Genomic DNA, 25,030 nt, shown 5'->3' with positions numbered 1-25,030 from the left:
TCCTTTAAAATTGGGAGATGGGGCGTTTTGTTTGCTTTTTTTTAACATTCTCATCTATTTTCCAGGCACTAATTTATGGAGCTTGATGAAATGTCTGGGATATTTAGTGGACTGATATCTATGAGTGAGCACAATTTGGTACGGATCTAGCAGATCTGTATATGTGGTTTCATAAGGGGACTGTTGGACCTTGGCGGGGGTATGTGGTCTATTCAGTGCCATTCTAGTTTACAATCTGTTTTCAGTGGTATTTATGTTTGAATTGGATTTTTATTTTGTAGAGTTTAGGGTTTTGTTTTACTCTTTTTTTAAGCGACAATGTACTGTATTATTAATATGTATCAGCTTTTTAGTTCACAGTAGACACTGTAAATGGGTTTTTGCATAAATACCAGTTAGTAAAATAAACTACATGGAATTAAACAGAAGATTAAAAAAAAAACTAGAAAATTAGACATTGAGTTGTAATTCTGACTTCCAGGCATTATATAAACAATTTTCATTGTGTTTGACCTACTTTGTTAATTCCTATTTTAGATGTATCCTCTTTATTCGTTTTGGTTGGCATAATTGCCATAATTTCAGGGCTGCATACAATTGAATGTGTTTCTGTGAAAAAGGTTACATGCTGCAACATCAATAAAAATAAACATACAACATGTAAGATGAGAAAAAGGGAAGTGGCAAAAACCTGCACAGCTTTAATCTTGAATGTGTTTGTGGAGCAGTGACTAAGGAACAGTGTAGATTAGTGTAAGAGCTGTGTTTGAGTGGAGTATACATCTGTATCTATAGCCGCATGGTGGTTACCTGCAGGAAGTGGATGAAGTAGCACAGCACCAGTCTGTTGAGCTCTGGCAGCGACTGCACCACAGCGATGGCCGCCACCGGGTCGTCGCAGTTACTGACGCACTGCTTGTAGAAGTTCATGGGGATGAGCGGCTCCTCCAGCTCCCGATACCACAGCTTCATCAAGGAGGCTGAAAATATATATATATTAGCGCACTATTTCAATATGCATATTCAAATTGCCCACGTACATGCACGTGAGTCATATGGAACATCTCCCTCCCTCACCAGGAACATTGGGGTCAGAGAGATTCTCTGGGATCCTCCACTGGTCGACTTGGAGCTTCAGCGCGTTCACTTCGTCGATGTCTCCGGGCACTCTGAGGATTAAACACCAACCGTCAGTTACACCCAGCGGCCACAAGAGGGACCTCTAAACCTATCGTTACACATTCTCCACGCCTGCTGTGGCAAATCCATTACACGTGCACACCCGATTGGCTTCCAATGTGGCTGAAAGTACTCCGTTCTTTGTTTTGCAGTGACTCTTTAGAACAAAACAAAACCAGAGGAGACGTAAAGTAACTGAATAAGACTGTTCAGGAAACTCCCACTGTAGGATCGGTGTTTCTGCAGGGAGATCAGTTTATAGTAAGTTTGACGATAAGAAACAGTTTTCCTAAACAAGTCAAGATGTAACAGAATTCAATTTGCTGGAGGTAAAAAAAAAAACCTTACACAAACACAGTTTGCTCGAACGTGCTTGTAAGCTTAAGCGGTAAAGTAAACACGAATTATGAAGTATCAAATTAAACGGCGCTGGTCTCAGGAGCGAAGCAGGGCTGTGTTTGTCCTCCTGTCTGCTCTGTGTATTGTACACAGGGAGAGCCTACTTTGAAATTAGGGGGTGCAGGAGACCACACACACTTGTTTATATACACCACAATACAAGCACACACACACATGCAGTCCTCTTCTAATTTCTTAGACTCCCCGTCTCGCACACTGCTCATGCAGAGGCATGTACTTGGCTGAGTTGGGTCTGACTTACCTGAAGATGCCCTCTGTCTGAGCCCCGCCAAGAGCCAGGACGTACTGGGAAAGCTGAACCTGCACCCAGGGCAGTTTCCTGTCCGGGAAGAGCTCACTCTGCCTCTCCATCACCTCCTCCAGAGAACTGCCGAACAGGGAGGGGGTGACGATGGCCCGCCTGCTGTGGTCGATCTCCTCCAACGTGGGCTTGCGAAGACCCTGGAGGGGGCGAGAGGGAAGGAGAGGGGCGGGTTTACTACCTGGGTACGTCAGGGACGATGATACTAATAATGTCTGCAGCTGCGCCGGGCCTGTGTTTATGTCTCTGGCCTGTGACTGTGTCAGCAAACGTGTAATTATGACTCTCTCTGTGACAGTATCTACGATGACTCAGATATGAATCAACTTTCTCAGCGATATTGTCCTATATTTATAACTTGGAACGTGAACATCTAAAGCTTAACTTTTTCTTCAAGCTCACCTTTTTGCCGCCAGTGATGGCAACCTTCAGCAGTTTCCGATGGCAGAACTTGGCGTATGTGCTGACAGGCAGGCCTGTAGGGGCGACAGACGAGGCAAGTTTAGGACAGACGAACAAGGAGACTGAACTTTTACAAGAAACAAGATACACACGGCTGTTAAGATCCTCAGAAAAACCCTTAAGCATCAGGCCTTACTGAACACACAAAAATAATAAATGATCTAAATTCTTTCCCACAAACAAGACAGGCAGTGTCCCCCCCCCACAGATGTCAACCAGAGTATGAGAGACAGCCAGTGGTTTCTGGAGACGGTGTGATTCTGGCATACGGGGATTAGAGCAGGCACGACTAAACTGTCAGGCTGAGGGAAGATTTACGACCGTTGAACAAAAGCTTTGGAGACAGGATCCGGCCTCCACATCCAACGCTCAGGTGATTCATCAGCTCACAGACATTAAGGTCTCCAGAGAAAAAGAGAAACACAGAGGCTCCCTGTCTGTCTGCTACCTGCCCTATAGGTAGCTACCGTTGGGCCAAGATCTATTTCAGAAGTGAACTGCACTGAAGGAGGCGGGATGCACTTCAAGAGACTCGAGTAGCAGCAACACCTGATCTGTCCCGGGGGACAAAAAAGTCCCTAGAAGATTCTCAGCACTTTTCGTTGTCAAACTAAAAGCAAACCGTAAACCTGTACTGTTAGGTCATCGCCTGCGTGCGCTCATAAAAAGGATGCATCACCATCTTTTTCCTTCTGGTTCACATCGCACACTAAGCCCTCGTGGGGTCTATTCCTGTTCTCCGAATCTTCACCTGAGACGGTGCCAGATGGACAAACTTGCTGACGGGATGTGATGAAGTAACAAAACGCTTTCCAGCATGATCTCAACAGTCAAAGCCGCCGAGATTTATAGGAGAGCAGGTGACTCGAGACTTCTGCTAAACTGACTGGGTTTGGCTATAATTATATCTAATTAGGGAGATCATACCAATAATTTGCCCTTGATCTTGGTCAATTTTTTCCCCCACCAGGGCTTCCAAACACAGGGTCTCTTACTCACCAGGAGGAAAAGGAAAAAGAATGCAGAGCCCCTCGCTGCAGTGGGGAAAAGGGGTTGATCAAGCCTAGCAGTCTGTATTTACATCATTTGATGTGATGAAAACAACCAGGGAACCAAAGTCCAGGAGAAAAAAACAAGCTCGTTATGAGCCGGAGTGCACTGGAGCAGGCAGGGAACAGCATGGCACCTGTCTACACATGCGCGTCAGATGTTGGTTATCGTTTTTTATGAGCTGTTTTATGCCGGCTGAAAACGGACCCCTGAGAGGTCAGATCCTGAGCCCCGGCCGGCCTGACAAGGGATGACCTCTTTATTCACATGCAACATGGGACTCCCACTCCCGCCGTTTGCCAGCCGCTTGTTGTTCTGGTCAGACAAAATGTACATGCTCCGGCTCCTACATCCATCAAGTGAACAGAAGCCTTTTTTTATGCTATTTTTGTACGCGAGTAAAATAAATTCTCTCTCTCTCTCTCCCTCCCTCTAAAGAGCTGTACAGTTAGTCAGTAAATCTCTCTCTGACCTCTTAGTCACTTGAGGCAATGTGTCTGAGTCATTTTTGAACAATGTGTTGAGGTTGCCGCTGTGGTGTCTAGTGTGAGACGACGGGGTTCCCATCCGATGACATCATCATCAGAGCCAGTAGTGTGGTCTGCTCTGATAAAAGTGCGTGGCGATGAGTAGGTATCCTCTCAAATGGCCGTCTGACATGCGAGAGAGACCGCTGAGATGACTCACAGTGCGGCCCATTGTACGTGCGCAAGGACTTCTCATCCCAGAGTTTTTTTTTTCTTTCCCCCTCCTCAGTTCAACTTTCTGTGAAATTCATTCATTGTGTCTGCAAACACCAGCACGTACTCTCATCTTGACAAAAACTGCACAGCGCCGAATTTTCCATCCCTATCAGAGTGGTCACTCTACGGGGAGTGATACGTTTGATTTGTAATGGCTCTAGACAGCTTCTGAAGAGAGCAGAAAAACATCTCTGAGACCCCCCCCCACCTACTTCAAGCTCTGTCAAACAGATAAACCTGTGCAAATGGGAAATAAGAGGATCCCATGTTCTCAAAGCGATGTTTTGGACTGAGGAGAAAGTGAACGGACAAAAGATTTTACCCTCTTCCTCCTCTGTGTTCTGTTTTCGCTTCTTTCTGGACTTTGAATTCTTCTTCAGCTTTAGTTCCTGTTGTTCCAGTATGAACAGAGTCACTATGAAACAGAGAGAATAGCAAAGGTCAAATTTCCAAAGGTCAGTCAGATATAAACAAAAATAATGTGGTACTTTCTAACATGATCATACCGACTAAATTAAATCAAATTCCACAGGATAATAAGGGAAGAGAAGGAAGAACACACAAGAAAATAAAAAAGACATCTCTGGCATAAATAAACAATGCTGATGATCAGACAACACAGGGGGATGCAGAAGAAAGAAAGGTGACCCACCCTCTTGCTCAGTCTGAGACTCACATTTCTTGTCGCTGGTGGGCTCCGTGTGTCTCTGGATGTAGCCCTCCAGGTAGCAGCGGAACTTGGGCGAGGGGGCAAAGAAGGCCAAGCTGACCGCCATCAGCTCCCAGCCCGCTGCCAGGCTTCTGGGGGTGGCGTTTCCCGTGGTCTGCCTCACCAGCTGCACGTACAGCTCGTCCCTCAGCCCCGGCATGTCCCAGCACTTGGTAACGATGAGCAGGGCGCTGTGGCGGCGGTCCAGGCGCGAAGGCCTGTCTCCCATGAAGGCCTGCACCAGCTTGAACATCTCGCAGGCCTCCTTCCTGACCGCTCGGTTGCTGGTGACGAGCATGGGCTTTTTGATGGATCCGCGGTTCCACGACAGCATGTTGGCGATGGAGACGCGTCGACGGAACAGGCCTTGGGTGTGCATGTTGAGGTGCTTGCTGGCCCAGTCCTCCATGCCCATGTCGGGAGGTGGGGGCTGCCGCAGGGTGGCATAGGAGAGCGGATACAAGGATCCTACTGCTCTCCCTCCTGCCCCATCACCGCCCTCTCTGTTGTCATGGTTGGCAGGGCGGTGGGGGCCCAGGGAAGCGGTCCGGCCGTCCACCATGCCTTTCTTTCGGCTTTCCAACTGGGCCTGCAGCTCTAGGGTGCCCGCCTGCAGGGGAACCAGAGGTGGACATGAGATAGAGAGAAGAAGAGGAAGGGTAGGAGTGTGTGTGCGTGTGTGTGTCTGTGTGCAGCTGCAGAGTCTCATACTGTGGAGGAAGGCAGCTCTGCATTTCTGGGACTTGAGGGGAAATTGTTGCAGGATCATTAATTTCCTAATGTCAGAAAAAGAATTGTACTGGGGGACACAAAAAAAAATCTCCCAAAATCTTCATGAACCCTGGTCTCAGCAGCAGGTGAGCAGACAGTGGCATTACAGTTCTAACACCAGACTCACCTCCCCGGCAAAACACAAGTTACACTCTACAGACGGCCCCCCCCTGTGATCCCTTGCGGTGGAGTTTATGACCATTTGGAGCACCACAGCTCCCTTAATAGTGAAAACCAGTAACCCAGATATACTCTGCAAACCGCCAGGAACAACACGAAACCCGAGCCAGAATCAAAGCGCAAATCTACTAATGGAACATAAAACGCACTGACATCCAAATGCACCTTTTCAACGAGACCCTGATGTAATGCGTGGCTGATGGGTGCCAGACAAGCTGGACTTTAGATTTTGGTTTCTCAACCAAATGGAGCGGTCTGATTTTTTGGCAGAGAGTCTAAACAGTTGCGTTGAGCTAATGTTGAGCTAATGTTGGGGTGGGTGACGCAGAGGTCAGTGCCAGAAGACCAAAAGCAACAAAGAATTTTTTTAGCTTTTTATGGTGGACTGGGACGTATATGAGCACAGGGTGGTAATTAAGTCATGATCTGGATGGGGACACAACAATGAAACTGTGGAAAAAGCTCCAGGTTTATAAGAAAAAAATGAATTATTCATGGTCTTTGTGGAAATGGTCAGAGAGAATTGCAGTGTGTCCTTTGAAGTTGGTTCAAAAGGTCTTTCAGCAAGAACAAAATGTTCAAATATGGAAAATGTAGACTCGTACATAGCGGGCCATAATCTGTGCGAGTGATATAACAGCAGGTCTGAATAACATTCCAGGACAGACTTAGGGGGCCCACTCAGTGCTCCTTGGCTGTTGTCTAATATGCTCGAGCTACAGTGGCAACAATAAGCCTCGGTACCAGCCTGCCTCCCCTTCCACTGCCAAGCCTGGGCCATATGGGCCACAGTGGCCCTCCTTCCTGTCCAAGGGAAGCCACGTCCTGAATCTCTCCTGGACTGGCATGGTCCCCAGATGACCGAGCACGGAGCTGGCGTACGAATATACAGCACCTGCGGTGCAGGGCAGATGGACGGTGGTAAGAGGATGACAGGTAACGCTGGGACTGAGGCCATTACAGTCGGTGGCGCGCCCGGCCTGCCCACTTCCCCTACTGTCCTGGGGATATTGAGGCATTCAAGATTGGAATGCAAGAGAAATTGCTCTCAAAATGCTCTGTGTTCTTTTCAAAAAGACAGATTAGGCTCACTCGTTTCATCCCAGAGCTCCCTGGTGAATCAGATATTCCTTATTATAGCTACTGGGGTGCAGTGGGTCTGCTTTGGAAAACACTACTATAATGTACATGGAGGCACGGGGTGTGATTCTGTTGCAAGAGGGGATTTGGAGATTAGAAGTAGCAGAACTTGGAATTGGCTCCACATGCCGCCACTCACATAACTGTGTTCAGAAGACAAATAACTCTTTCATCTTCGATCGTGGACCCTTGAAGATTTTGTCCGTCCGCGTGTCTCTCTGTACTTCGGTGTTCTGAGAGGTCCAAATATAACCAACTCTACAGTGGTGTCTGGAGTTTTTAGAAATGTCATCTTCCCGAAAGTCGAGAGGAATATTTCTGCTCAGCCAATCAGTGATCAGAGCACTCCCAGAGCAAACAAAGCCGAATCCTTACAAAGTGGTAAACAGACACAACAACACAGACAAGCTCTTCATCAGTCAGGAAAGTACCACCATATTGGATTAGCTATAATATGAAATTGTTAATATAACAATGTCTGCTTTGTTACTAACAAAAATGTAACTTAATGCCTCTCTTCCTCTCTCATGTAATCATAATGAGGGGGTGGGGTTACCTGGGAGGGCGGCCCTGGGGTGTCCGGTGAGGAAAGGCTGACCTGGCTGTTCACACTCATGTCCAGGGTGTCCACCTTTTCGTATGTCCTTTTTTGCCTCGCTGGTATTTCCAGAGGGGTCAGGGAAGGGTTGCCATGGTTACTGGCCCTATTCAGCGACCGCGGAGCCCCAGCCAGGTCCTCTCGTGACGCGCACCTGCCTGCTGACCCCCCTCCTGCTGCGTACCACCTGAGTGAGTCTGCAGGGGAGCGCGTTCGAGGTATGACAACCCTTTCCCCCATCTCCGGATCCAGCCCCGCTCTCACTTCCCTCATGGTGTTGGAGCGGCTCACCACTTCCCTCATCTCAGCCATCAGCCTCTCGTTGAGGGCACACAGCTCCCCGCTGCTGCCGACTGACCCTGGCCTGCCCCCTGTGCCGCCACCGGCTCCTACCCTCCTCCTGCTCTTTCTCCTCAGGCTTGGGGAGGGGCCAGTGGAGTAACCAGAGTCCTGATAGTTTGCTGTGGCCTGCGGTGTCGAAGAGGGGAAGTCCTGTGAAGCCTGGCTGCTCTGTCTGCTGTGTCGTGCCTCCATGGCACGCTGCACAGTGGCCTCCAGGACCCGCCAGTTTTGCTTCTTGTCCAGTGTGCTTGGGCCCGGGGTGCCTGGCTCTCTGTCTTTCAACTGGCCTCGAGCCTGGGGCAATGAGTGGGCCTGGGGCTGGGGATGTGGCTGAGGCTGGGTCAAGACAGGGTCCTGCCTGGTCGTAGGGGAAGGGGTTCGCGTGGGTACAGGAGAGCCTGATAGCAGTTTGGGGTCCACATTCACCATGTGCTTGATGCACTCCAGACCAGCTGGGCTGTAGTCAGAGGAGGAAGGATTCCTCCGGTGCCTGGTCCCTGGATGAGACGAACCAGGGGGCTGGAGGTGTCTTGGCTTCTGGAGGCTATGGGTAGGTGTCAGGCGAGACAGAGGTGGTCCATTGTACAGGTGCGCCCCCTCTACCTCCATGTCTGTTGGGGGTTCATCATAAATTGGACACTCTGTAACTGGATCATCGTAGATTGGAGCAGTGAAACCATACTGGGGAGATATGGGGCGCGGCGTGCTTGTCTGTGACCTGTGAAGGAGTGGACTGGGGTGGCCACTTTCCGATGTCACCAAACAGAAGCTGCCATTGCTGGCTTTTCTCAGGTGGTGGGCCTGACGCGTGTCAGCTGTCATTTTGCCAGAGGGAGCAGTTTTATATCCCTGGGCGGAGCTCACGTGTCCTCCTTGGGGCTTGTTGCTGGATGGGTGCAGGGTGAAGGTGTTGGCTTTGATGTGCGCACTGTGCTGGGGGTTCTGCTGCTGCAAGGCTGGACTGGGCTGGTTACGGCTCATGCTGTTCACCTTCACCAACATGGCTGCCTTTGAACCAGGTGCGGGCTGCCATCTTTGAGAAGCATCTCTGAAAAAGACAAAATATGAGCTTAAGTTATCGAAGCAAGAAAGTACATTCAAAGTCTGAATAAACAATTCGGAATCAACAGACAAAACCATAAAAGCACTATCATCATAGTCAATCATACAAAGGCCTGAAGTTACATTTAATTTATTTTTAAAAGAAATCCAAGGCTGACAGGGCTGGGAAATTCAGCAGCAATCCACAAATTCTTCTCCAAACATTTTCGCTGACCTCCAAAGACTTTACTCCATTTTTAGTCGGGCAGTCATAACAGCCTTGTCAAACTCATGAGACATTAACTCCAAAGTGTGTTGTGGAAACCAAGAGCCCAGAATATATAATATAATGTGTATGCTTTTTTTCCAGACATTTTCAGAAGCCCGGTCGCTTGCTCCTCTGGAGATTTTCCTGCTGTTTTCTCACATGGGCTTGGATATTTTCTGGAAATATCACTAGGGGGCTGGCAGGAAAGGATTTGGGAAAATGTCCAGACTTCAGTGCATGTCTGACAGCAGCGCCTGTGATGTAGCTACTGCTGAGTCATGTGACAAAAGTAGGCCATCTGAGCCAATGGTTGAACATTTGAAACCAACAGGCCACATGAAAGGAGGCTGATGTGATAGAAGATCAGAGGTTAATTCTTCTCCTTTTGCTTAAGCAGCTGGGCTAACTTCAAACCCAATGGCCCACTGCTAATCCCAGCAACAGAAAACTATCTGCCATCAATCGGGTGATGCTGCTCTCTCTGGTCCGCTGCCCTCCACTCGCCTTATAATCTTCCCCTGCAATCAGGAGTTTTCATTCCTTAACTGATCAAAAAAGCGTGCCCTCTTAAGCCAATGGGTGTTGCTGGGCATTATTGCACATACACATACGAACACAGTCGGTGGCTCGCGTGGGCAAGACACGTGATGCAGCGCAGAATATGCACGGTCAGTGTGTGCTCTCGCGTAATCGACGGCCAAACAGGTCAATAAGTTTGAAGGAAGGCAAAGGAGACTTACCTTCCCTCACTCCAACCTCTACTTAACATTCAGTGGGGTAATTAGATCAAAGCCAATCACCTTCTGTCCTAAATCCAGACAAACACACAGATCAGTGTAGAGCCAGAGCTTGTGATCAAAGGATTCACTTCTCCAGGAGCACTCGGCTCAGCTGAGAGTTGGTCCGCAACGGCAGGAAGAGGACGCAGAGGGAGGAGCGAGGGAGGCGGAGTGACCCCCTTCTCCTCCCCACATCTCTCTGGAACAATGCTGAAACAATTCCCCTGAGGTCCTCGAGCCAACGGCAAACTTCCTTTAGTCCCCCCCCCCTCTTTCTCTCTCAGGACCCTGTGCCACCCCCGGTTTACAGTGAGTCACACCACCTCAGCGGTTTGAATGTAAACAGGCCCTCATCCTCAAATGGTCCCACAGATTCACCAATCCGAGCAGGGCCTATAGACAGCTGGATCTCAGCCACCTGGCACAGCACCAGGACGGCCGGCCCCAGCCACCGTTGTTGGGAGAGCTCTGAGGCCCCCACCTCACCGAGAGTTTACTGCCTAAATAACACATAAGACACATACTGACGGACAGACGGACACGTGTGAAGACAAGACGCTCTGGTGGATGGGATTCACCCCAGAAACCACCACTGTTTAGTTGTTACAAGCAGGCGTGAGTGGGTAATGTTCCACAGAGTGGAGGGAGGGGGTTGATAGGTGACAGCTGTAAAACGTGAGAAGCCACTGTTTGTACTCTTTGAAACCGTGTATGTTTTCTCACTGCGGCCCTGTCTAACGGGAGGAGGTGATACAAACGCCACAAAATCCTTTCCACCTCAGCAGCTGACACGCAGCTGACCGTTTAGCACCGGCTTGCAACAGCGCCGACGGCTCACGCACGTGAAAACATCAAGGCTTTCCTCTGATTGGACGGCCGAGGTAACGCAGCAGACCTCACACACAAAACCACAATCAACTAATTCTTCTTCTATCCACAAACAAATCAAACCTTGTTGCTCATACGAGAGAAAAAAACTCAGTATCTCTTGGGCAAGAGTAATAACTGACTGTAAAAGACAAATATTTTCTCAGTGGCTCTGTGATGAATTTCATGAGGACTGACCCTGAACTAGCAGTGACCACTACTTCCTGTCGGAGGAGGTCTTGCCGAGGGTTTGAGAAAGGGCTTCCCCATATGTAGCAAAACAGGAAATGCCTAATGTAATGTTCACACACTGAGCCCGGGCGGAAGTATGAGCTCAATCTTAATTACAGGGGGCTTATGTGTAGCTTTACAACATTTTTGACTTTGTACATGGATAATTCTATATCCTTGGACAAAAAGTGGCCGCTGAGATTCATCTCTGTGTCCAAAAATCACAACACTGTTTGGTGTTATTCCCTCCCTGTCCATACAAACCCTAAATTATATCTTACGATCATTTTGGTAGCAGCATTAAACAGACTTGTTCTTCGGGGCCTGAAACTGAATACACTCACAGGCCCAGGAGGAGCACCCTGCTAAGTTGAGCTCACAGTGCGGGGACAGGGGGATTTTGTCAGGCTTTGTCTCCGTTGTTTGACTGCCATTGTCCTGGTCGGGCTCAGCAAAGGTCTAGCATGTTCACCCCCCTCCAGCACTGGCACGTTATGTTAAATGTCAGCAGGGATTTCAGTGGGATGATCATCGCCATCGCATTAGCGGCTGGTCGCCCAACTCCAACGGTAAGGCCGTGCAGTGTCTTCCATCTCCACCCAAAGCTTCCGATCCCATTAAACAGCTGGAACAACTCGCAAATAAGTTATGATTACAAGCCCCAGACCAGAAGAGAGACGAGGACGGTACAATAGTGAGAAAAAATACAACAGGCCTAGAGTGGGGAGACATTTGGTTGGTGGGGGATGGGTGGTGGTGGTGAAGGAGAACAGAGCTACAGAGACAAGAGACGAGGGTGTGAGCATGTGTAAATGAGAAGGGGTGGGGATTAGTCGTGGGAGAGTGCAGCGAGGGATTGAGCGGGAAGGCTGGCATTCCTCAGGGCCCATACAAAGGCCTCCGCGGCAGTGTGGGGAGCCTCACACAATGCGTGGCTGTGTCATCGTCAAGGAGACGCCTCCCCCCTCAACGACAGCAATGGAGTGCAAGGAGGGGAGGGAGTGTTGAACATGAAAGAGCCATCTTCGACCTCTGGATACAGTCAAGGCAAACATGCAGGCTCTTACACAACACGTGACAGGCCTGGACCCTTTTCTATCTATAATGAAAGTTGTTTAGAAAGGGTGTGTTGCCTGCTAGTCAGGTGTGAGTTGAATGTTGGCTGAAGGAGGGGATTATGAACAGCACTTTTTCACAGAGGTTAAAAAAGGAGACATGATAATTATCACTGGGAGCCGAAGAACTCTCTCCAGAATTTTCTAAATCCTGGTTTGTTTGCAAAGAGATAATCTCCATTTCAACCATTTCTCAGGCAAACATGATTAGACACGACACACGCGGCGCATGCGCACACTCCGGCGGCACGCCCACCACGGCACTCACAAACACTTTCTTTTAGAACATGGAGCTTGCATGCGAGACATTAAGGAAGACGGAAAAATGTAAGATCAAATGAAGTTAAGAGGCCCCTTTGGAAACCAATGGGATAAACCGATTGGCCTCCGGGGAAGCAAATCAACTTAACGATCTGCAAATTTAATTTAGCCTCGGCTGTGTCTCACACATCCCAGATACCTCCTTCACCGTTCTAAATATTCCTGCGGTCAGGTCGTCTCAATAGCCGACTAAATGCACACTGCAGGCCCTCTGCTGTCAGCAGATGTTCTGTTTCTTCTTTCTTTCCTGCCTGGAATAGCTGTTGTTGGAAAAGCAATCAGCTGAGTCACTTTGGCGGACAGGGACATATGGATTTGGAAGTTCTTAAATGTACTCCCTGGGAATAGAGGGGTCTGAAAAACAGGAGTTATTATTAACATTGGCTGGACAGGAAGAGGACATGAGGTCGCACAGGCCAAGGAAACACCTCAGAGCACAGACCAATGGGATCGCAGCGATTTGCGTACAGGAAGGAAATTTAAAAGACAAAGAGGATTCACTGAGGACAATGTCATATCCACCTCGCCCACGTCCATCGCTGGTTTTCCATCTCCCTTTTAAACAATCGGTTAAAAGAAAATATCAAGAAGTAGCATAAGCTAACATTTTGGGCTTTGGGCAAAGCTGGTAGCCCCTTAGTTCCTGTGAGACACCTCAAGAGAGCCAGCTGTCCTGCAACAGCTGAACTGACGCATCTCCCTCCTCTGAGCCAAAATGTCTACCGGCTGTGCATGTCTGTGGCTCCCGCAGCCCGACCCTCAGAGGAGTGCTTCGACGGGTCAGAGCGCAGAACATTTTTGAAGGAACAGGATGAGGCCAAACCCAACCAGATTCCAGAGGGACCCGCCTCTGGAATTTGATAGTGCATCTGAAACTCAACCCACTACTGTTTGGATGACATGATTAAAAATCCCCCCCCCCCCCACCGCACACACACACACACACCACAAAAGTCAGTCTCGAGTCTCAGAGATATGATCAGGAACTCAGCAGAGCAGAAAACCACCAATAATATGCCATGAGAAACTGGACGGGACCCTGAACAACATCATATCTTCATGCTGCGAGTCAGCTGAAGCGGTCACAGCAACACGCCCCGAGGCAAGTTCACATGTGGTGCCATTGGTTCTTCATGAAAACACTGCAGATATTCCACCGCACTACAAAACGCAACACCAGAGAGAAGTTAAACTGTAAAAGCAGCAACAGCGAAAATAAAACAAGAGGGTTTTTTTGACACACTGCTTCAGAGAGACACGTAAAAGTGTAGCTCTGTAATCTAGTTCTGGAGGAGGCCGTAAACTTTACATTTACGAGAAAGACGAGAGAGAAACCTTGAGCGTGCAGAGGAACAGCACAGAGATAAATAACTAAATAGGGACAGTCACTGAAGCTCTTTGGCACAGTTCAGGGTCAAGAGGTCAGAGTGCAACAATTTAGCACAGAGAATTTTTTTTTTTACGATTAGGCCGCAGATATAGAACTAAAGTCTTAGAAGAAACTGAAAAATGTGCTTACCACACCATGGGTGTTGAGATAAAACAAGTCTTTCCAGTGTGTGCATAAAAGCGCTGTGGCTAACGTCCTCAAAGTGGCTGGAGATGAAAAACATGGCGAGGCTTGTGCTCTCGCAGTAAACACACAGACAATGTGCGACTCGTTAAACTGTTAAAAACTTTATCTGCCCCATCAGACGCCCCCTCGTTTCCTAAATAAACCCTTTGGTGATTTCTCCAACATGAGTCACAGTAAGTCACAAGAAAAGAAGGGGAAGTCTGTTTTGGATTTTGTTTTTATACCATATATATATACTTTTGCTTTTAGGTTCATGGTTTATTTAAAAAATTCCCACAAATTGTAACTGAGATAAAAACGAAAATAACATGAACATACAGTTCAGGAGTTTATTTGTTGCCTGCTTTTTCAGACACTTGTCCCGTTTGCGGAGAGGTTTCTACATTTGCCCCTGACTTTTCCTCGAATACATCACATTGGAATGAATCCCAACATCCCTTTAACTAAATCAGTTGCACTCTCTTATAGAACTATCTGGTGTCCTTTTTAATGTGAAGAAGCGCTGGACTAAGCCATTCACTTAGGTTCTGACTCGCCTAAATCAGTGTCAGGCTTCAGAATGACTTTACAGGTTCCAAAGACCGACGACAATCTAGTGTCAGTGTGACTGCATGCTAGTGCACCACTATGTCATTGCAGGGCTAAATGAGAGGACACATCCAAATCATTTGGTGTTCTTCTCTGTGCAGCATACCCAGACTTCCTGCTTAGAGAGAGCCCCCCCCCCAGGGTCAACAGGCTTTGAGTGAGGGCCTTTGTTTCTTTTAGTGGTCCATTATACAACCCCAGGCTACAGGCCAGTCCATAATACAAAAGAGTAATGTGACCCTGAATTGAACCACCTTGGGTCATTCCTGGGTTGTCTTACTCCATGCTGTCAGGCCTCCCTCAGCAGACTTTTCAACGTCCACTCAACCTCAGCAGGTTTTTCCTGCAACTTAAAAGCCCCGGGGAAAAAAGGAGCCCGCACACGGTGTACACGTAAATCATACGCTATCCGTGACCAAGTCCCTGCACAGATTCTACCTGGTTAATGACAGCAACACGCAGACACTGGGAAGGGGCATTGAAGGCTGGATGAAATTCAATACAGATGTTGTAAGCTCCAGTAGTTGATCTGAAACACCTTCAGTTCCCACATCATGGAAAGAGCTCGGTAACCCCACATGACTGACATGTTTACCTCCGGGGGACCACGGTGCTTCCCTGATGAGCTCCACAGGCATGCCCAGGAATTCCCAGGACATGTGATAAGACTTGGCCAATGAATAACAGAATTTGGCAATCAAGTCGACATACAAGCACACTCATGTGCCTGCGCTTAGTAGACTAATACAGATATAGGTTCGTTTTTTTTAAAAGAAAAGAGAAACAAATAATGAAAGGAAGCTGCATCAACCAACCGGCGCTTAGAATAACACATAACGGGTGTGTTTTGTGGAAACCTGGAAACTTTTTTATGTATTACGAACAGATATATTAATAGCGTCCAAAACAAAAGGAAACTGGTGTTGGAAGAACTGGGGACTGTCCCATCTCCACAAAGAACAGTATTGTTTTTCAAAGGTCATAAGTTAATAACATTTCATCGACGCTGAAATTTCACAGAGACAAAAGAAAGAAGTGAAAAAAAGAACATGTACAGACATGTCTAAAAAGAGCTGAGACTTTCAAACCAAACATAGAGGAACAATAAAATAGCCCATTGCTCTATGGAACTAAAGCGTTCTGGACAAAAGCTTTAAGATCACACACACACAAAAAAAAGCCTGTAACACTCCTCTGTGCTGACAGGGACAAAGCAACTAACTAACCTCACACCACTATGACAGCTCAGACTCCTAATTTTAACCTCCTTCTCTTACGCATTGATCTTTGTCGTTATCAACGAGGCGGGGCCACTAAGTGAAGGCAATGGCTGTCTCTGAGTTTGGTTTCAACCATTTTGAGCTGTCACATGCAATTTGTTGTGGTTTCCAATTACCTGCGGGTGAGCATGTGGAGGGGCCATATGGCTGAGAGGGATATCAAGCCTCGGTGGGTTAAAGACTCCTCAGCGTTCCTTTGAGGAACACAGCTGGCCATTGTTTTTAAGGGGGGACAGACAAGGTTCTGGGAAAGGTTGAGTCACTGGGGCAGAGCGGGACCCCCCCCCCCCACACACACACAAACCAGAGGGAATGCAACAACTCCAGTCAAAAAACCATGGCTGACCAATTAGCTCTCCTTCCACCATTACATAATCCCAAAGGATCAGGTGGGTCAGAGGAGAGACCTCCCGGTGGTGAAGGTGCGGTACAAGAAGAGCCACGAGGAACCGGAGAGCCTGAGTCGTCGCCGCCGCCGCAGAGCGTCGACAACACCCAGCGGGGTCCGCCTTGTTTATAGGCAGCTGGAATGCGAAGGTTCTGTTTGTTATTAACCACAGACAACACTCTCTCACATGCCTCTCATGCATGCACATTCAGTCTCTCGCCCGTAAGAGGAGTTACAGTCTTTGGTGGCCTGGGGCCTATATTTGTTTAAGGAAAATGAAATGAGCATTGAAGCGGGGCGATGGCGAGCACACAGAAGGACACTCAGACGGCCTCGGTGGCCAAGCGCCAGGGGAAACAGAAGTGGCATGTCTGGAATCCGGGCTTGGAGGTTTAGAGTCGGTGGTTTGGACGAGGCCACAACGGCAAACACATGATGGGGTCTTTGAATGAGTTACTGTTAGGGGCCGTTCTGCATCAGTAGCCCTAGCGTGAGGGTGGGGTGGGGATGTCGTGCTCTATAATATAACTGACCACTTTACCCATTTGGTAGCAATTTGCTGAAATGGCTGAGCACGGTTCAGAGGCAACATTATGGAAACATGGGACATATGGAATGTTCAGATAAGTGAGAATTCACATTTAAAAACAACAAAACTGTTTTTAAGTTTGGCTCGAGTGGTCAAAAGTCAAAATAATCCTGCGAGTTCTCATAGCAGAGGCATTTGAAAGTCATTACAACTCACTCTACCACATGCTGTGATGACTATCACGTTTCCCCACTTTTCTTCAAGTAATTTGATCCACTGACGATTGAGCACAATTCTCTTTCCAGACTCACTGTAGAAGTTACTGGGGGGTTTGGTCACACTCACCTCTGTGGCTCTTTGCTGCCGTCTGTTCTGAGTTCGTTGCTGCTTCCGTCTCCCTGCGATCGGCTGTCCACCGCTGGGTCCATCTCGGGGTGGGAAGTCTCCTCGTCGGTCTCCGGGGCTCTGGGGACGGGGTTGTCGCCATCCTGCTCGGGCAGAGGGCTGCACCGCCCCTGGCTGCCCACGCTGCCGATACTCCCCGTGGTGACATGGTGGTGCCTCTCCATGCTGCCTCCAGTCCGCTTGGCGTCCTTGCATCGCTTCATGGCCTGGAGTTGGGAGAGGGGCACGATATCGGCTCCCTGGGGTCGATGCCAGACTGTGCGGCGGCCGGTAGAGTTGTAGTAGTAGAAGCGGCCACTGTGGGCGTCAAACAGCTCCCACCACTGGTTGCCGTCTGCCTGGCGGACAGGAACGCCTTGAGGGGGATCCCAGCCGCACTCACCGGATGCCAAATTCACATACATGCGCTCGCGGGAGCGTGGCTCCAGGATTTCCACCCAATCAGAGCTGAACGAAAGAGAAACGAGACATAAGGGTCAGACGCTGTTTGCAGCTAAAATTGGCAACAGATCATTCACCGCGAGAATACAATGATGCACCAGAGAGGCATGACCGACTAATATTCAACTCGACACGCAGAAAAATAACATGCATGCTTTGACGGACTGAAAGGCTCAAAGATGTGAGAGTGTATCCATCTGTAAGTGTCTGTGTGTGTTAGAAGTGATGTTGTCTCTTTGTTTGGCAACGGAGCAGCAGGGGTGATTATGTGATGACGTGTGTGTGTGTGTGTGTGTGTGTGTGTGTGTGTGTGTATGTGTGTTTGTGTGTTTCGTTATTACGGAGACAGGTGGACACACCCAGTGAGACAGCAGGCACGAGTCAGCAGGGCCCGAAGAGAACCATACGCTCCGAGAGCCACTGACGCAAACCCATAGAGCTTAACTACAATCACAGGGTGACAGCAGCCAGCTCAGCACAATACACCTCAACAGTAAAAAAAAAAAGAAAAAAAAAAAAGGGGACAGTGGAGAGGGGAGGAGCAAAAAACAAGAGACCGAGGCAGAGAGAGCGAGAGAGACCCAGACTACAACCTGGCAGAAAAGCACATGGGCAATATGGTACAGATAAGAGAGACGAGCACTGACACACCGAGAGAACTTTTAGAACGATCAACCTGTGTTAAACATAGTGTTAGGAATATTGTAACTGAATGATACAAATCTATGTGAAAGTGTGTGCAGCAACCTACATAAAATCAAGGCCAATGAATAAATACACATGACAAACGAGGAGGGAGCTGCAGTTTTCTGGTATATCTAGGTCGTGCTACCTTTCAGCGGGCTGCATTACGTCTCTTTTGATCTTGTTGTCTAATTCAGGCCTTAACTGTGACTGCAAAAGCAAATCCGCGTGGGAACACAGCAAACAGCCAGCTACAGTCCTTAACCCCACACTCACCGTCACACAGTAGATCAAATCTGGATCAAAACCAGAGTAGGGACTCAAAATATCCAATAAATCACATTGCCAAACCTCCCTTCTCTCCTCTTGAAATGACCACTTTGTGGCGAAGCTTGGTCCTTTCTCTTTCCTTTTTAAATCCAGCTATACTGCCATTAAGAAACCCCCCTTGTTATTCCGCCATAGCTTGTTTACAGTGAACCAAACAAAGCTGGACTCGTGTCATTTTCGAAAATCAGAGGCGAGACTTTAAAAGGCGTCGTTTACGCTGCCTTGCAGGCGCGTACACAGACAGCGGCCGACAGCCGAGGAGACCACAGACAGTTGTTTGTTGCATTACACTCCACGTGTAGATTGGCGCCAACAGCTTCCGAGCATGTGCTCGACGCATCAAGTCGAAATGACGATATCCATGTCAAAATAAGAGGAGCTGTTTTGTGTACTGTTGTTGCATTCTGTTAAAACGTCCATTTTTGTTTTTCAGCAAATGCGCAATTGGAACCAGTCCACACATAGGCCTCATTATCACCTTTTGATGACAAAATTCACGTCATGCCGAGCTTGGCGGACCCCCGAGGATGCTGAAAGTATAACAACAGCACTGGGCAACATGACCAATGCTGTTATCATGATGAAACTTTTCTTGTCAGTCAATGTAAATAAATATCAGGATAGATGTCAAAAACTGATTTTTGTTTCTCTTCTCTCTCATATCTAAAACATCATATGTGCTTTACTGCTCTTCCTATTGAACCTGAGCAACGCAGAAGCATCACACACATCAGTATGTGTGTGATGCTTCTTTTGGTTATACTGCTACTGAAGAAAATGTGCAATAATTATTGAAAAAGGATCGATCCGGTTCTGTGACTCCCTCTGCTGCTGGCAATAAGGCAGAACAATGCCCCTAGTTCCCCTTTTCGTACCCTTTAAACAGAGCAACCTCGAACAGGCTGTGTAAAAGAGGGCTGTTTGGAGCAAAGTGCCAGTGGGGAGGAATTAGTGTCACAAGAATCTGCCATAGCGTTGGCTCTTTTACCCAACCTTCTCAGGACAGAAGCGCTTTTCTTCTCCCCCCGTCGCGGTTGTTTGTGGTACAAGCCTGCAGTCCAGGCTACCTGCGACCATCAGAAAGGACACGAAGCTCAGCATGGCTAAGAGTGCCGAGGGTGTCCAACAAATTACCACATTCGTTTTTGCATGTGACCTCGCCAAACCAACCCCGTGTGCACCCCCGGCCTCAGAAATAGACACGGAGGAGTGTGGTGCCAGCCGGGTCTGGCGGGGTTACAGTGACACCCTGTTGGCTACAGCTCACTGGGAACGTCAGCTGTTCCTTATTTAAACTGCAAAGCCTCAAGTAATCTTGGCATACCTGTTCATCAAGCACATAGTTGCAAGCGCTCTTTTATGTGCTGCCAGTGCCAGCCACGGGCCTCCATAGGATGAATACACTGGCAGGTAAACATGGAGAGAGGATATAGGAACTTTTCACATACTGTCTACCCATGTGTCTCACTGCTCTATGCTGGGACGCCATCTGGTCCAGTCCCTCACACCAAGGCAAGCAGCCCGACCTCCGCACACTCAACATGTCGGGGTGTTTTATACTGTTTTTTTAACCCACCTGGGATGACAAGAAGACCGGAGGGGACATTTGGAGAAAAAAACAAAAAAACATGCTAAAAGATGTTAATGTGAATGTTTGTTGGTGTTGCAGGGGTTGGATTGCGTAGAGTAGGGCAGTGTTAATAGTGTGACTATACACACAAAAGGGATACGGTCCCACCGTGTGGCCCAACTATTGGAAGATGACTTCCAGGCTGATTAGATCTGCAACACTTAACGGGCGGGAAGCCAAGCAAATAAAGGGGCATTCAGAGTGGAGGGTAAACAGTCAACAGCACCCCAGTATTCCACAGCCGTCATCCTCCTCCTGCTCCCGGCCGAAAGAGGCCTTCCCACACGGAGAATCGGATCTCTCCATGCGTCCTTCCTTGATGTTCTGTTGCATTTACTCTCTCTGTAAATGCAGTGTTTGCAGTCTGAATCCAAATAAACCGATCCCTTACGGACATACAGCGTGAAAGAAAGCTCCGGCTGTGTCTCCCTCTCCAAACCAGCAGAGACTCCGACATGCTGCACAGTGTCCTGTCCCCCCCCCCCAAAAAAACAGGAAAACAGGGTTTGAGGGTCAACTGCGGAGGCCAAGGCTGACGAGTTTAGCAGCACAGGGGTTGTTGCGGTTGCATAAGGACTGTTCCCTCTGGGTAAATACGCAGCAGTTAGAGCTGAGAAACGAGCCTGCTGGGCTCTGTTGACACGACCAGATAAGCAGGAAGACAGAGCGGTGCTCAGGTTCTGAGATTCCTGGAACATCACCTTGGGGAGAACCCAAACAACATGGGACAGATGACCATTACATGAGTTTGTTAAATGGAAAAGGAGCGTGACTTCTGCCCGATCTAGCAGGATTGAGTTGAAGGCGTCATTTTCCTCCTTTTTACAATGAAAATGTTTTCATTTTTTCAACTTGACTTGACGTTAAAAACGACATAAAATTGTCTGAGGTGGACCAACAAAAACCCTGACGAGCAGGATCCTAGTCGCTGTACACGTCTGGTGAAAATCTACCGTCTGCAACACCTCGAAGAATCAACTCCAGCCTACCTCTTTAGCTTAGGGGCGATTCCCTGACACAAAAGTATAGTGCTCCGAACGGCCGGGGCCGCCCTCCTCGTGCTGCGAATGCTCATAAATGGTTTGGAATGCGGTCTGCACCAGCCCAGCGATGTTAACATCCAGCAGAAACGGTTTTATATTGATTTAAAATGAACTTATCACAAACAAGGTCCTGTGACACAGCACCTGCTTTACCTTTACTCAACTTAATTGAAGCCGACCCATGATGCTCGGGGTCCGTGTGGTCCTTCACTGAACACACGAGGAACACAGAGAGTTTGGGAACAGTTGGCCTTTACAGCTGCCACCAGAAATTGATTTCTCCTGCTGTCTAACCCATTTTTTCCAGCATTGCCTCTAACCTACATTGTTAAAATGTAAAGAGTTTATCATTCACCTGGTGAAATCAGGTGAAGTCAAACCTACGTCTCTTTTACTCTAGCCTGTAATCCCAGGGCACACGGGGTCTCTCTCTTCCATTTGGGTCAAGGAGACAGTACAGTCAGCCACCTATGGTTATTCCACAGCGGCTAAAAATAAAAGCCTGAGATGGAGAGGCCAAAACTGACACACGCACACACATTAACACAAAGACGAGCACGCGACGAGCACACCTTCTTAACCATCTTGTTACTCCCAGTCCTAATGTGCCAGAGGTCTCCCTCTGAAGGGAGAAAAATTCTTCCATCTATCATCCACGATTTACAGTCAGCTCCAAAAATAACCAGAACTCAGAGCGGTTTCCCAGAGCTAGGGAAACAACAGAATATAGCTCATGGAATCTGCCCCATTGTTCGAAGCCAACGCCAAAGTGTACATGGCACCTTTCCCAGCAACGGTAAACATAGAGGACTGGACAATACATCCACTAGAAATAGGCCAACGCGCAGCCTTGTGTCATTGTCCAGCTTTGGGGTTTTTTTTGCAGAGACTCAAATTCCAACCTAGTTGTTGATTTCGTCAAAAAGATAAACCATACAGAGAGAGAGAGAGAAAACGATTGTTTCTCTGTGTAGTATAGAGTTTAGACTATAGCAGCAGTGTTTCATCAGATAATCTAGTTATGGCTGAACTTCAGCTCTATGCTTCAGTGATAAGCAGATAGGCCTTCACAAACGGAGACAAACGGGGGTATTTACTGCATCCATTTGTCCATAAATTTGTTAGGTTGAGATTAATGGACAGAACCAGCGAGCCAGTTAAACTCTTTTCTTTCTCTCATTTAGTGCTCTGGTAAAGTAACCTCTAACCTTTTCCAACAACGGAGTATTCTGAGCCGCTGCTTGTGACTGTCCCCTGTGGACCAAGGCGGGCCGGGTTCCCACACAGGGCCTGCCATTCATCTGGGAAACCTTAGCTCTCTGTTCACCAGGCGCAGCGACAAGTGCCAAGGTCCACCCCAGCCGGTATATTTACAGGACTGCCATTTCCTATTTAGAGACACAAATCAACCTTTCTCCTCAGCTACTGGCCTTGAAATAATAAGTCATCACTCACAGGAGAAGAAGGATTTGAAAACTCACCTTGCAGCATCGGCAAAAAACTTTTAAAAATGCAATTTGTTTTCACTCAAGGGGACGAGTGGGAGGCCTGAACCTCGGTGTAGTAGGTGTGATCTGCCAAAAGAAGACTTCTGTTTGACTGGTACAAACCATGTACAAAGTCTATTCAGAACGGCTGCTAGGCAACTCGCTTATCTAAATATTGTAAAACAAGAGCCGGGACACGGAGTGACTGCCGAGTGCTTGGCAGCGGTTCCAGTGGCCGTGACTAACGCAGAGCGTAGCTGTGAAAACCTACTGTGTCCACGATCCCACTAAACTGAAGTGAAGACGCGTGTGACCCCCACCAGCAGCACAAGGCTGCACCGTAACAAACTGAGAGGCCCGTGGCACATGAAGTATAAAAAAACTATATCTGAATTTGCTTTCCACTTTGAAGTGTAAATTGTCAACATGCGTCGTTGTACAGATGCCCTCGATTACAACGGTGTCCCGACATAGGTGACATTCACCCCCACAGACTCTTAATAACACACTGGGACAAAAAAAAAGAATGAACGTGTCATCTCGGGCGACATTTTTCCATTACCAGTACCTGTTGATAGGCAAGGTCTAAAAGGAGGCGCTTGTCCTTATCAGAGCCGTAATTCAGCCTTGACAAAAAGGCACAAGTGTGCTTCTAAGGGAAGCAGAGAGGTGGGACGAGGTGTCGGCGGGTCGCCCTCCGTGCAGCGAGGGCCTCGTGTGTCGGCTCCTGCGCTCCACACACCCAGGCCTCCAGAACAATCAGAGGGAGAGGGGAGAGTGCACATGTTTCAGATGACAGACAGAAACCCTGCACCTGTCACACACACACACACACACACACACACACACACACACACACACACACACACACACACACACACACACACACACACACACACACACACACACACACACACACACACACACACACACACACACACACACACACACACACACACACACACACATTCTTTGGTCCCTTTTGTTTAACACCTCCCGTTCCTGCCACGTTACCCGGGTTAGAGGTCGCCCACAACTCACGGCACAATGGGTGTGTGTGTTGCATCTACTGCTGAGTCTGTTATACGGTGATGGACTTCTGAGAGACGCCTTGGCCAACCCTCATAAAGTTAATGCTATGGCTTGAGGATGGTGTGCACTTATCTTGTTCTCTGACTTTCACAGGGACGTGCTGTGTAAACTGGAGCAGCACAGTGTGTCCTGTTTGCCCTTCTGTCCCCCGGTCAGAAGTTCTATTTGACATATGATTGTTCACAACATAAATTCAGAAATGCCGCAGTTTTGAAAGAATTTCAGAAAGATAACCGTCGCTCGTCACGGACTCTTTGTCGGTGGCTTTTTTATTTTGCACTTCGAGTCACACAACTGCATTCTCGTTAGTCAGAAACACTCTTAAAGCTCCCAAAGGATTTTGTTTTTAGCAGGCTACAGTGGCAAACTACTGACGATGGAATCAATGACAGTAAGGCGTTTGTGTGATTCCACATGTTGAAATCTTTTTTGTTATCACAAAGAGAGCCAGAGCTGAGGGATTTTTTTTTTTTTTTCATTTTAATGCGGATAGAAAAACTAAATGTGGACACAGTGACAACAGTTTTCAAACTGAGCCACATGAATGGGGACGTGGCCTCAAACAGGTTTATACCTTTTCCCCTTCCTGCACCCTCCCACCCCTTAGCAGCAGTTGTCAGTGTCCATTCCTCACTCGCTGAGTGCTGCTGACATTGGCAAACCAGTGCGCTGGGGAGGAGGGGGATGTGTGTGTGTGTGTGTGTGTGTGTGTGTGTGTGTGTGTGTGTGTGTGTGTGTGTGTGTGTGTGGGGGGGGGGGGGGGGGGGGGGGGGGGTCGTCTTTCGCGGCAAGACATGTAAGGCGCGATATGGCCGGACTCTTGTGAGCCGACCCAGGCACCGGGGCGGCACGTTGCCAAGGAGAGGGGAAGAGCGGTAAAGCACTTTAAGACCAAACAGCCGGGCGGCCAAATGCCTGGCAGAGAGAACGAGGCCAGGACGGGAGGATGATGATGATGGACAGAGTGGGGGAGATTACTGCGCTCACCCCATCACCTGGTTCACCTCGAAAAACACCAACACAGATTAGACTGTTGGTGA

General features: G+C 48.3%; 1 protein-coding gene and 1 long non-coding RNA gene across 9 annotated transcripts in view; one reads left to right on the top strand and one right to left on the bottom strand.

The window, feature by feature from the left end:
- Window positions 1-25,030, bottom strand: part of arhgap46a (Rho GTPase activating protein 46a) — a 32,007-nt gene that overhangs the window by 1,792 nt on the left and 5,185 nt on the right. Inside the window, exons 1-10 of one of the 7 annotated variants that reach the window (XM_035630471.2) lie at window positions 22,893-22,997; window positions 22,620-22,799; window positions 17,224-17,730; window positions 7,512-8,943; window positions 4,808-5,474; window positions 4,478-4,570; window positions 2,303-2,376; window positions 1,841-2,040; window positions 1,078-1,169; window positions 811-980 (exon numbers count right to left, since the gene is read on the bottom strand). In XM_035630471.2, coding sequence (XP_035486364.1) covers window positions 811-980; window positions 1,078-1,169; window positions 1,841-2,040; window positions 2,303-2,376; window positions 4,478-4,570; window positions 4,808-5,474; window positions 7,512-8,943; window positions 17,224-17,730; window positions 22,620-22,708 — 3,324 coding nt within the window. In that variant the 5' untranslated portion in view covers window positions 22,709-22,799; window positions 22,893-22,997. Of the gene's footprint in view, window positions 1-810; window positions 981-1,077; window positions 1,170-1,840; window positions 2,041-2,302; window positions 2,377-4,477; window positions 4,571-4,807; window positions 5,475-7,511; window positions 8,944-9,171; window positions 9,467-9,944; window positions 10,095-14,036; window positions 14,283-17,223; window positions 17,731-22,619; window positions 22,800-22,892; window positions 22,998-25,030 lie in introns of those variants that run through there. The other 6 variants (XM_035630473.2, XM_035630474.2, XM_035630479.2 and 3 more) reach the window with 6 other exon arrangements.
- On the top strand, window positions 17,798-19,306 carry LOC118308961. 2 transcript variants are annotated; one of them, XR_004793372.2, is made up of 3 exons: window positions 17,798-17,923; window positions 18,074-18,344; window positions 19,172-19,306. It is a non-coding gene; the product is annotated as an uncharacterized LOC118308961 (long non-coding RNA). The 2 variants fall into 2 exon arrangements; XR_004793373.1 differs by having other exon boundaries at window positions 18,074-18,181; window positions 19,172-19,289.

The sequence above is a fragment of the Scophthalmus maximus genome, chromosome 6, assembly GCF_022379125.1.
Source record: "Scophthalmus maximus strain ysfricsl-2021 chromosome 6, ASM2237912v1, whole genome shotgun sequence".
NCBI classification, from domain to species: Eukaryota; Metazoa; Chordata; class Actinopteri; order Pleuronectiformes; family Scophthalmidae; genus Scophthalmus; species Scophthalmus maximus.
The sequence above is the reverse complement of the archived record's forward strand: the minus strand, read 5'-3'. Positions and strand labels throughout refer to the sequence as shown.